This window comes from Hesperophylax consimilis, chromosome 3, assembly GCF_061612785.1.
Source record: "Hesperophylax consimilis isolate HC1 chromosome 3, BYU_Hcon_1.0, whole genome shotgun sequence".
Lineage (NCBI taxonomy): Eukaryota > Metazoa > Arthropoda > Insecta > Trichoptera > Limnephilidae > Hesperophylax > Hesperophylax consimilis.
This window is the reverse complement of record NC_142838.1, coordinates 16962368-16975128: the sequence shown is the minus strand read 5'-3', so window position 1 is coordinate 16975128 and position 12761 is coordinate 16962368. Positions and strand designations below refer to the sequence as shown.

General features: G+C 33.2%; 1 protein-coding gene across 10 annotated transcripts in view; it reads left to right on the top strand.

Annotated features, from left to right (window-relative positions):
• LOC149425034 (potassium voltage-gated channel subfamily KQT member 1-like) overlaps positions 1-12761 on the top strand; it is a 399798-nt gene that overhangs the window by 326903 nt on the left and 60134 nt on the right. For 9 of the 10 annotated variants that reach the window (XM_089648572.1, XM_089648565.1, XM_089648558.1 and 6 more), the window contains exon 11: positions 1862-1945. The exons of the other annotated variant lie outside the window; for it this stretch is intronic. In XM_089648572.1, the coding sequence (XP_089504698.1) occupies positions 1862-1945 (84 nt within the window). The remainder of the gene's footprint in view (positions 1-1861; positions 1946-12761) is intronic. 10 annotated transcript variants of the gene reach the window in all.

Sequence of the window (12761 nt, the reverse complement as noted above, 5' to 3'; positions counted from 1 at the left end):
CAACATATTGTACTAGAAAACAACACGTTTTAAAGTAATTCTGAATATTAGATTAACCTTCTGTATCGATAATTGATTTTAAGGTCAACAAAATCGTATTATTTTACGATCAATAAACGACAGTTTGAAGAGCTTCAGTGTATGAAATATTAAATATAACCTTAAGTTTATTTATTATTCAAAGCTTGTTCTCACTTACTCACTAGTTTCACGTAAACTATATGAAAATAATATTCTATTCAACTATATCGAATACTTGTGATTTTTTAAAGAAGGTTAATTTTTGCATCTATTGAAAAAAATGATTAGTGTGTAAAAATAAATCAGTCAACTTTAAAAATTTAAACATAAAAACTTACTTTTAACCAAGTATTGATTTGCTATATAAATTGCTAGGGTTGAATATAAATAAATACTAACTGATAGGCTTAGTGATTTAGGTTTTCAGTTAAAGCTTCTACGTACATATTTTCTTTTGAAAGAACGGCAGTTCACTGTGGAAAATTTTCATCAGCAATAAGACAAGGCTTAGTATTTCACCATGTTAAACATCCTCAATATTGTCCTAAGATTTTGTTAAATAGGAAAGCTTAAAGTTGACACGGACAGGTTATTTCACAGAATTTGAAATATTCTTCAAATTTAAAAATTAAAATTCTGTGAAATTTTTATTCAAGTTCTGTTATTATTTCATCATGGGTAGCTTGTTATACTGACTTTGAAATTTGATGAATTGTTCAAATTCCATGAAACAACCAATCCTCAACTTAATTGGCGACTGAAGTTTTTCTACCCTACAATTTAGGTATAATTGTTTTAAGGTTATTAATTCGATTATTTGATTTATGGAGTGGCATGATTTCGCACTTGACACGATTTTGTAAATATTTTATCTCAATTAAGTATTCTAGAAAACTTCCTGTACATCTATTTTGTATATCTTTTTTAAATAGGAAACGAAATTAATATTGTTATGTAGTTTTTTTACCTTTTCCAACAGTTTTTTTATTAAGATTGTGCATTAAGGAAATTTTACAGATGAAACCTTAATGTTTGACTTTCAGATTGAATTAGGAGGTAGATAGAAATATTGCACTTGATTATATTTTTAATTTTGCTTGGGAAAACACAGAATCGCTAATTCCATATCAAACATCAAATCTTCTTCCTAAGAAACGTTAGTGTCGACCATTCAGTTTTTATTTATCAGCAAAATGTTTTTTTCCACACTATGATTGGCACTGGCGATATTTTTAGGATTCAATCATTTCGGTGAAATTTCCACTGAATTCAAGTAAAGTATTTATAAAATATTAATAAAAAACGCGTTAGATAGAAAATAAGGACAAAAAAAAGTTTGTTTAAAAAATAAAACTAAAATGTATATCCGCATTCCACGTTCATACTGCAAAACTTTGGGAGTTCAAATAATTCATGATAATTTAAGAAAATTATTCCAAAGAAATTCCAATTACCAAAAGAAATTTATAAATTGTATAGTGCAATTGTGGCTTTTCTTTTGTTAGTCGTAATGAATAACAAAATGTCCACCCTCACATTTGAAATTTTAAAAAACTAGCTGCCCGAGCGCGGAGAAGTAACAATGAAGGTGTGTTTTTATAACGCTTTTTCATGAATCAAAGTTTTGCCGTATGAGCTGGGAACGCGGTGTGTAAACTTAAGAGATAATGTTCTGTGTTTCTCAAGCGCTTTATCGCTTAAAACCTTCACGCAGTGCGTTATTAATGAATGATCAACATTTACAATAATACTTGGATAATTTGTCGACCCGTAGCGAGGTTAGAGTCATTTCCTTTATTTCCGATTGATTTGATGCTTGTCGGCTTGCTCGCACTAGCAGCCCTGGGCGGCGGGAGGCACCTCAACGCCAGCTACAGCGAGGACTCGGTGGCGGAAACTGCCCTGTGTAAGAAAAACTCCGACGGTAAGCCAATAGATGTCACCACGTTGTAGCTTTTATCTTACAGGAGATATCATCAATTCTTTAATTTCTCTCACAGGAAATAACCTAAATTATATACTTTGTGTTACAAGACATAACCTCAGTTATTTACTTTGTATTTAAAGGCATAACCTCAATTCTTAACACGTCTTACAAGTCATAACCGCATATATTGACTAGGACATATCCCCAGACTGACTGTTTGATTGTTGGTTAACCTTCTCGTCTGAGGACCTTATCAATATTTCATTAAACAGTTGGCTTATTCACTAAAGCTGTGTTGTTGAAAAGGTAGTAGTAATTTCACCGGAGTCGAGGCTTACTTAATTCTAACTTGAAACGTTAGGGTGTTCAGGCAGGCATGCCGCCAAGTAGTGTGCATTCAACAACCTAACTTACATAATAACCATCTTATAATTATGATGTTAGTGAAGTAAGTTGTTGAGTTTAGTTGATTACATTTTGATATGACTTGGTTAATCTCTTCTATCGTATAATCATCTTTATATTACATAGTGTAATGCTTTTGGGAATTAATTCATTAAGTATTATTTATAATAGCAAACTAAGAACCTAGAACATTTATAAATAATGATAGAAAATTGTTTTTTTTTTAATTTATATTACGACATTTTAATATGTTTTTAAAATCAGTATTTTCATGTTTCGCACATACGTTAAAGTGTTAACGATATGTAGGTCACATGGAAGTTGTTAATGGTTCGATTGAATATTTATAAAACTTTCCCTATCATATGCTTACATTTTAACAGCTGGCATATTTTAACTTGAAACAAATCAATGATGATATTTGTGATATTTTGCAATGAATGTTCAAATATATTTTTAGAGGTCAGGAAATAAGAAAAGTCTCTACAAATCATTATACTTATTACAGCGCCCTTGAGGTGATTTCTCACGAAAACGGCGCTATATAAATTAGCCAAATATTATTACTTTGACCATGTTGTATGCATACATGAACGTTTGACAAAAGTCATATCTCCTGTAAGATAAATGAAGTTAACTGGATGTGTATCTTGCCTTAGCTCTGTATTCACTGGATTCACGCACGCTGCTATTATAATGTATTTAGTGTTTGTGCGGCTTACTATTTTACTGGCAATTAGTAAGTATTTATTATCTGAAATAAAAAAGAAACGAAGCCTTTAATAAATCCTTTTGCAAATAAATAGAACAGATTTTAACGAAATATTTCTATTAAGCGGTTTCATACCTTCGCGTTAGGTCACGTTGAAAAAATCTTTTTGACAGAAATTTTTAATACGGCATTAACGAAATTCGCTAAAAGCTCTCAAAAGTGTGGCTTATTTATGATGTACTTTGTTTTGGGACCTGATGTTTTGTAGGTCTTATGCACTAATGCCGGGTACTCACCAGCGTGCTGTAACCGTTACTCTTGCAGACACGGTGACCAGGCTCTATGTAGCGATGTCCACACCACTATAATCGTACTAAAGAGTCGGTTTATCCGCAATGTTAGTGTCTCTTTCTTGGGCTGCGTACATTTTCATAGACTCTGTTCGAAAATGATAAACATCTTCGACGGTGGTGGAGTCACAGAATGTATCGGGATAGAAATGTTGCTTCTTTATTTTTAAATCAGTAAATTCATATATTGTCTCATACATACAAATATATTATTTTTCTGTTATACTGACTCTTGAAAATGACATGCGTTGGTTTTAAACATGAAATCAAAGATGAAACATACGCAGCAATCTCGATTGGCGTTCACGAATATGCTGCAGCATCTTTTGATTCGAGGAAAAAACCGACAGCCTTTGACTCGCGAGCCACGTACAATGTACATCGTACATACGGCTTAAGTATTGTACAAAACCATTCTTATTTTATAACTTTTTTAAATAGATTAATGGAATAGATATTGTACTAGAATTTCAATTCAAAAGGTAAGCAAAATGGTACTCTGCATAAGATAAACGTAACTGGGCAAATATTATATGATTTTTTTAATGAGGCTTCTTGTTAATTTTAACCCCTATAATGTTAAATCGCTGTAACCTCATTATCCTTTTTAATGAAATGGCGTAATGGGGAATTTAAATTATTTTTTTAATCTAGGTAAGCTTGTGTGGTACAATATTATAGATAAACGTTTGTAATGTAAAGTTGCATGAATCTGATCGTTTGTATTATATACCAGAACGTTAGTTTCATAGAAAAAGTATGCCTTTATGCTTTGCGAATATAATAATGCTAAATTTATGTAAAATAAAAACAATACAAAAATAATTAAGTAAAGTTACGATTATAATTATTTTATTTCGCTATGAAAGCTTTTAATTTAATTGCAAAAATAATAATTATTATTTTAGATCTTACATTTGGAATAATTTTTATGTAAATTAAGCATTCGATTATTATTTTTGTAAATGTTGTAATTTATTTAAGTACAAATTAGATGTAATGTATATGAACGTAAATAATGTATATAGTGTGCTAGGTTATCATAATTAATAATATCACAATAGGAAAAATAATTAATGTATATATAATAAAAATGATTGTAACTGAACTTCCTCGACCGGTTAATCAACATGTGAACATATTTTTAATGTAGGTATATATTGCAAGTATATTATATTGCAAGTTTTTTAATATTAATCGACCCAAGCATCTATTTACGAAGAGTCGGATAGCAATCGCGTTATATTTATTTTTATTAAAACATCTTTGCTTTAGCATTTAATGGTCATACCCATCAATTGTATATATTTTTGAAGAAGAAGATAATAATAATAAATCTAAAAGTAACATGAAACAGAACTAGACACAGAAAATAAAAAGATAACGGACACAACTAGGAATCGAACCCCGGATCTCTTGTTTGTCCAAGACAGCGTCGTAACCACTCGATCATTGGGAACTAGTCAGTAAATGTCATATTTGTCGATCTTATATTTCAAATTCAGAAATTAAGTTGAGGAAAAGTAGTTCCAGTAAAAATTAAATATTCATTTAGATTTTTAGACAAAAGTCCGGTGTCCTGTATAAATAAAAATCGGATATGTTCGTCCGAGACACTATCTAGGTTAAAAGTAATAGATAAAAAATCATTAAAAAATTAGTTGCAAGATAATATTGTTTATTCTGAATTTAAAATGTAATATCGGAAAATAATTCGTTTAAGATCTATGTCCCAATGGTCGAATGGTTACCATGTTGTCTTGGTAAAACAAGAAAGCCTCGGTTCGATTGCTAGTTGTGACCGTTGTCTTTTTATTGTCTGCGTCTTGTTCTGTTACATGTTTCGTTTAAATTTGTTTGTATTATCTTCTTATTAAATGTATTATTTTCTCTCGCAAATTTGGATATCGAATCCATAAATATTATTGTGTCCACTCTAACTCAATCGAAGACTATAAAAAGTGCGACTAGAAGTCGTAAACATTGAAATCAATATAATTTTTTAACATCTGGATCAGTAAAATGTATCAGTATGAATACGAAGATGCACGTAATAGGTTGAAACCGGTTCGTTCGTACACAAATAAGTGAAACGAAGCTATAAACGAATTTCACGGAAAATTAACAGTTTGAAAAATAGATTTTTACCATACATCTCACTTTATTACAAAATTACGAAAAAATACCTAAGTTATTAGTGATCTCAAAACAACGTTAATAGAAACGGTCTATAAATACCCAAAAAAAATAAATAATTACTCAAGTCCTCGACAGGCGTTTTCACTTCCAGGAAATGCTAATGCGCGGTATATATCCTTTTGAGAGACAACCAGGATATTAATTTGTAATGTAAAAACTACTTTGTTCAGAAATGTGATATAGAAAAAGTTTTTTTTACATTAACTCCAGGAGGCCATGAGGTGAATAATTTCCCTTACGGCCTATGTCATTTTCGGGGATGCTGTGAGGGGATCTTTTCTGGACATTAAGGAGTGAACTTGGATTTACTGTAGGATGGAGGAAATACATATGGCGGCAAATCATTCCACAGCCGAGCCGTTAACTTAACAATGAAATGACCCGTTCTCATTGTCAACTGGATACAAATGTTGGGCGCGCATTTGGCTTGTTTTCCGACTGAGCACTGGTATCGCAGGGATCAATACCGTCACTTCTTCGGAGCTTCTTCCATTGTAATTATAGAACAAGGACAGCATACCTATCTGACGCCTGTGCTCTAGAGATTGTAATCCGATTGTTAAGATAGAATTTAACATACGGACCGCCCGTTTCTCAGAGTAAATTAAAGTTAAGAGTAAAGGGTTTTTTCAGGTATTTTGGGGCTCCAGACTAGAGGTGGCTGCCAAATTCAACAGTGTAGCGCACTTGCGATTTGTACAGGATTATCAATTGTAAACAATTTACGGCCTGATTATTGACATTCTAAATAGTCTATTGAAGAGTAAAATCAAAAAAGTAATATTTTTGGATATCTCCATACAGTATTCTTCAAAAGAATATATTTTCGTTAATTTATATTTTGTAATTGAATTTCTTTTCATGGATAATTCATTCAAGCGTTTAATAAATAATTGCACGCTATCAATAGACTTATCTGACACATTCTGCTTGAAAGATAGATATCCCGAAAGCAGTCAAGTCCGGAAATCTCCACTTCCCTTAGTCTGTTGTGATGAGATCTTGTCAGAATACGTACTTAGCGTATATCCGATAAGAAGAGCTTTCCGCTTTTCTTGGCCTTAAGCTCTCCTTTCACACAGCTTCTTCCAAGTGGTTCATAGGACTTGGTAAACGACCCTCCAATAAAGTGATTAGGGTCTGGTCGAAGGAAAAACACAACTTGACTGAAGTTTTGCCAGAAGTTATTTCGGGTAGTGATTGATTTTAGTAGGCGATGCCAGAAGTTTCAGTATTGATACGTCGCGTCAAGTCGAACGAAACGAATCAAACGATCTATTAACACTTTCTGGATGAAAAAAATTAGAATAATATATTTTACGTGGACGAAAAACGATTTGGTTTTAATTATGGAAACATGAAGAAATGATTGTTTTAAAGAATATAAATAGCATTTACCAGTAGTGGTGAGGCTGTAAAAAGAGGAAGAATAAGAAAAAAAGATTGAGAATGATTTGAATTCAAGCTTTAGTCATTAAACAAGGCCTTAGCCATTAAAAATTATGTTTCTATTACGATTTAAGACAAATACAATGTTTTTTTTATAGTGGAATAACTTAAAGAGTAAAACCTCAAATTCTAATATTCAATCACTGAAGACAATATTTACGACTCTCAAATAAAACACATGAAACAGAAAAGATAGAAAAGGATTCATTCGCGTCTAGGAATTGAACCCAGGATTTCTTCCTTGCCGGGAAGTGCTTGCGGGAAAGTGAAAAAAAAAAACAAAATATTCAGTCGAATCTAGTAACAGAACCCAGGACCTCTTCCTTGCCCTTCCTTGTCTTCAATAACAATGGTTATTATCTTGGCAAATGTTTTTATATTTTCGAATGAATTGTAGCATAAATGCATGTACCATACACGTGAAGTGTAGTAATTGGAAATGATTGAAATAATAGCATTACACACTTGAAAGTCATACAGTTATATTCCTTTCTCATTTACGATGCCATTGAGTATTATTTGTCTGACAAAATGTGGCAAAATTAATGGATGGTTAGCATAAATTAACCAGATCGTCCTCACTGGGTAATGAATTATGAATAAAATGAATAATATAGTCGTTCCACGCGTTACGTTTAGTCGGCGTGGTGTGAAGTTTGCGGCAGTCAAATTCATTATAGTATCTAATTTGACGATTAGGTACTTTCCTGAAATTAGATCACTAGTTCAAGAAGTGTTTAATTATAAGATAATCAGATATCAAATTACTTTTCGCTAACGTTTCTAAAATCTATTATGTAAAAATAATTTCTAGTGTATTTTGTACTTATACTACAATACAACATTATAAGCTTAACAAAAAATGTTTATTTGGAATAATTTTGCTGTCTTTTAAATTAGTCATTTCATGAGAGAATAATTTTTAAATGCCACTTTTTGTGAATTGTACATATTATCATGAAACGCCTGAAAGAAGTGGTTTTGGATAAAACCAATAAAAAGCTACAAAACTAAATTATAAAAAAAATCTTAAAAAGCAGTTAACAACAGTACTCAATTTAGGGATTATAATAACTTCTTCAAAAACCAGACACGTTTAAAAATTGTACAAGATATTAAATGGTTTGCTGATCCAGGTGAATTAAAAACTCCTTTAAACGGTCGAGCAGTTCCTGAGAACGTGCAGGTAATAATTGAAAGTTATGTTTTGAAGTATTGAGGCCACTTCTTCCATAAACCTGAATAAATCTCCTTAGGTGATATCATCTCACTATTTTATGATTTATACAAGCGGATCTCGCGGCAACGTTCAGATGTTGTTTATCAGTATCTAATTCTGGCTCTCTTATATAAAACATTTCTTTGTAAATAATATTTTCCGAGAACGAAACACAATCCTAGAACGTTGTCTTTTTTGTTCCGAGAAAAAATAACTATTTTATGTGACATGTTTAAAAAATGTTTATTGTCATCCCTATATTTTACACCGTATTCGTTCGCATTTAGCCATGAAAATGAATTTGTTTCACATCAATAGTAATAGTCCCATTGAGTATTTGGTCAATTGAGTCACGTACGAGTACTTTGACAGTACTCTTTCAAAGAATACGCGTTCAAAGAATATCGGATACTAAAAATGTGCGGTAAAATTCAACAAACACATCCTACCTTTACATTGTCACCACGCTTACATAAATATACGTATACACATTCTCTTATTATAACATCATTGGGTTACGTACCCGTACCATTCTACCGGAAAACTGATGGAACATCGGCCGTGTGTTAAAGCTTTAATATTTAGAGAAAATAGTTGAATTTTACACAAAGTTGTAACAATATGAACACAGAATATTACATGTGAGACAGAATTAATAAAATATGTACAGAAGGAATAAGAATGTAACAGAAAATAAATATTAGCTCCTCACAGGAGGCCATGAGGAAATAATTCTCCTCAAGGCCAATGTCATCCCTGGGAAAGCTGTGTGGAGGGACTTTTCATTCAGAGGAAGTTCTGGGAAGGAAAAATGTATGAGTGTTGGGTAGATATCTGGGAGTCAGTGGGTCCAGGAGTGACGGATGTATGAATAAGGTCTCCCTCGACCAGTCTCTCCCGATCCGGCCTACCATAAAGTCAGTGGACAGATGCATTTCTCGCCAAGACCTGGGCAGACCTCACCCCATGAACCCGGGCACCCCTACTAAGTAGCTTGCCACTTGGGGTGACCTATGGCAGAAGTGTTGGTTATTTAATTAATGGTTCCGGGGCGGCGGTACCCGTACCCGCCTCACAAATTGAACCGGTTTGATAATACCGCTCCAGTAGTTTTTTTGATACAATGAAGAGTTCAAATCGTAATCTGCTGAAAACACTTAGGTACTCACTAGTGGAAAAATGCAGAGATATTATATTTTAGAAGTTTATACGTACCAAAAAATCGTCGTTTTATTCTTGCGTTCCGTAGTGAATTTAGGGATCTCTCGGCACACCTCATAACGATCAAGCAAACGGTCATTTTTCTTTCTATTACAGTTTTCTTTCCATTTATATTTTCTTACCATAACTACTAATTGCATTACTTAAGCTTTATCAGTAACAAAGTATATTTTATAATTGAATTACCACATTATTGAGGTCAGTTTAAATAAATATTTTAAATTGAAACGTAGATACAAGTACCTTTGGCATTTTTTCGGAAAGTATTTCTCGAGAAAATCAAAGTGCATATTTTATTTACACAACTAAAATTTTTAATTTACTATTTGGAGAATACCATAAAACTATTTCCTTTGACACTTATCAACATTCCCACTTCATTCTGATCATCCCTGAAAAGTCAAAGAAAAAGATAAAAAAATACTGAAACAGTTTTGTATGAAAATTAGATCCTTGGTATTAAAAAAAGGTTTATTATACTTTAAATCATATTATAAATAGTCTCCTTGCAAATTGTTATGGTCACTCTATTACTCGTAGATTGGTACTTCTCCGACAAGTCAACTGTTAACTGGCACAGGAAGAACAAGCATAGTGAGTACTTTCAAATAGGTAAGAGATTTCTTGGGTAAAAACACGTGCTCAATGATATATATGTTGTCGCTTTGAATACGTGTCGATGTTATCTACATTAATTTTTCGAATGTAATTACATTTTACTACCCTGAAATTTTCTTGGATATACCTTCATGGCGAGATACCTAATCAGGCCGCTAAAAGTTAATTTTGCAGGGTGTCAAAACTTTTCTTCAACCACTTTTAATCCTGCATTTTTGTTTATGCTTACTCCTTTATGTCAAAACGCATTTTTAAATTTAAAGCGTGCTGTTCATACAATTAAAATAATCTGCTTTATTTGTTTTTTGGTTCGTCGTTTCTATATAATATCAGCATTTAATGTATTCATTAAACATACCTGCAACGTTGCAAATAAACCTGTAATATTATCCAAAAAAATAAGACTTCAACACTACCTTCTATAATATAACAATATTTCTAAACATTTTCTGAATTTACGTTATTCACCCATAGCTGATGTTCCATCATTTGTCTGGATACAATAGTACTTAAGTATCATTGATGATCATCGATGAAAACACTCAGTTCGTCCTAAGTTCACACCATGTAAACAACTAGCGATGAGCACTAAGCAGAAAGCACAATCAATAAGTACCTAAGGATGTGCAAATAGATGATTAAGTGTTTATATAGTGTGATTGTTGTGCATTGTGCGGTCGCGAGAGTGATGCATTTGGCCTACAGCGGGGCTGCGGTCGGGCAGCTCTCAGGACCTGGCGAGTGCTGGGGGGGTGGGGGCTGTGCGGCACCTGGGCGGGGCCTCCGCCGTGCCCCTCGCGCTGCTGGGCCTCCTACAGCCGGACACCTCTGGGTCGGTCTTCTTCTTCCCAGAAAGTACGACCCTACCTGTAGCTATACTGCCCGCCACCCTGAGACGGGTATACTACCTTGTCGACGCGCAGAAAAATACAATCTTTACTGCCTCGGAGCGACCCATTACTGATCTGAGATGCTTTAACTCGAAATGACAAATGCAAGTCCCTGGGAGCATTCTGCGGATTCACCAGTACTCTATCTCTAATTTTTTTAGAAAAAAGTAGAGGTCGTAATGGAGTTTTCAGCCCATGGTCCTGGCACTGAGAGCTCTTCTGTTATCTCTCACCTCATTTCACGTAGCTTTCAGCGGTTTGCCCTTGGTTCTGCTGTTGAGAGCTTTGCTTTAACTACTATCTTGAGTTTAGTTTATCGTGTCTGGAAGTGAGGAAGAGATTACCACTAAGCTATCTACGGTATGAGTTTACCTGGTAAATGCATATTTATTATGTAGTTAAAGTTTGATACGGTAACATCGCGATTTAAGAATTTTCATTATTTATCATTATTCTTCTTTAATATGTTGACGTGCGTCGATTAATAAATACTGTTCACCATATTCATGGCATGTAAAATGTGAGCTAAATCTAAAGCTAAAATTCAGGATTAAATTTGCAACGCAGATTTCCTGCTAGCCACACACGGTTCGTAACCCAATTATTTTAATGATCGATGCATTTTCATTAAACAAATATTGAAGCATCGTGACAAACTTTAAACAGTACGTAAATGAATTGTATAATGTGATCGATGGACTATATTTACAAACTTCGCCTTCGTAAGTTTGTGAGCTTTAGAGATTATATTTTTCTGCGCGTTAGAGCAATATTTGTCTTTTCATGAAACGTGACGCTGCAATTGTGTAAAAATCCCCGCTGTTATTGAACAAATCAAATAAAACGTACCATACCAAGCATCCTTGTCTTGCGATTGAAGTAAATCAGCTGGATATCTCGACGGTTCAAAGCTTTTGTTATAATACATATTCACCTCGCCTAAAAATAGTAAAAATATTTCACAATAGGTACTTTTTCAAGACTTGTACATTAATTTAACATCCTGTCAGTTCTTTGAAGTTTTCTTGTGCTTTATGAAAGATTCAATTATCTTGGTTGGAGTTGTTTTACAAAAGACAAAAACCAATACCAAACCATCACTGAAGGATACTATATTTTTTGTATGCATTGTTAAAAGGAAGAAACCATTTGCCATTTCAATTTAGCGTTTGAAATTGCAGCGTCACGGAGCATTATTTAGTTCACTCAATATTTAGACCCGGTAAACAAACGGTCGATGGAAAATAAGGAGTCTTTTAATGGAGAATATAATACCTACTCTATTATAAATGTTACTTAAGGCTGGTTTGTTTAACTCCATGATAGGAAGTTACCTCATTTTGTTGACGCCTATTTCTTACCTTTTCTGTTTTGATGCAATATTTTGTCGGGTCTAGATATAGAATTTATTCTAAGGTTCCATCAACACGCATAGGTTCAAATCTGTTTCTAAAGAAGTTTCTAATTTTTAAATTGTAAAAAATAATCATCTTTCCTCGCTTAACTACAGAATGATTCAAAGAAAACTAGATTCTTGCACTGGAAAGAAAAATATTACATAATTTTATAATATTACTGTATATTTGTACAGTAGTAATTTATGCCAGACTGTCATTCCGCACCCACAGAATGAATAGGTACGTCTATCCTCAAACATGCCCATTGTTCAATGCGGATGTTGGTTAAAAGAGACTGAACTTTGTTTCTGGTAGTTAAGCTGGTGTCTGCCCCGGAAAGTGTGACCACATTG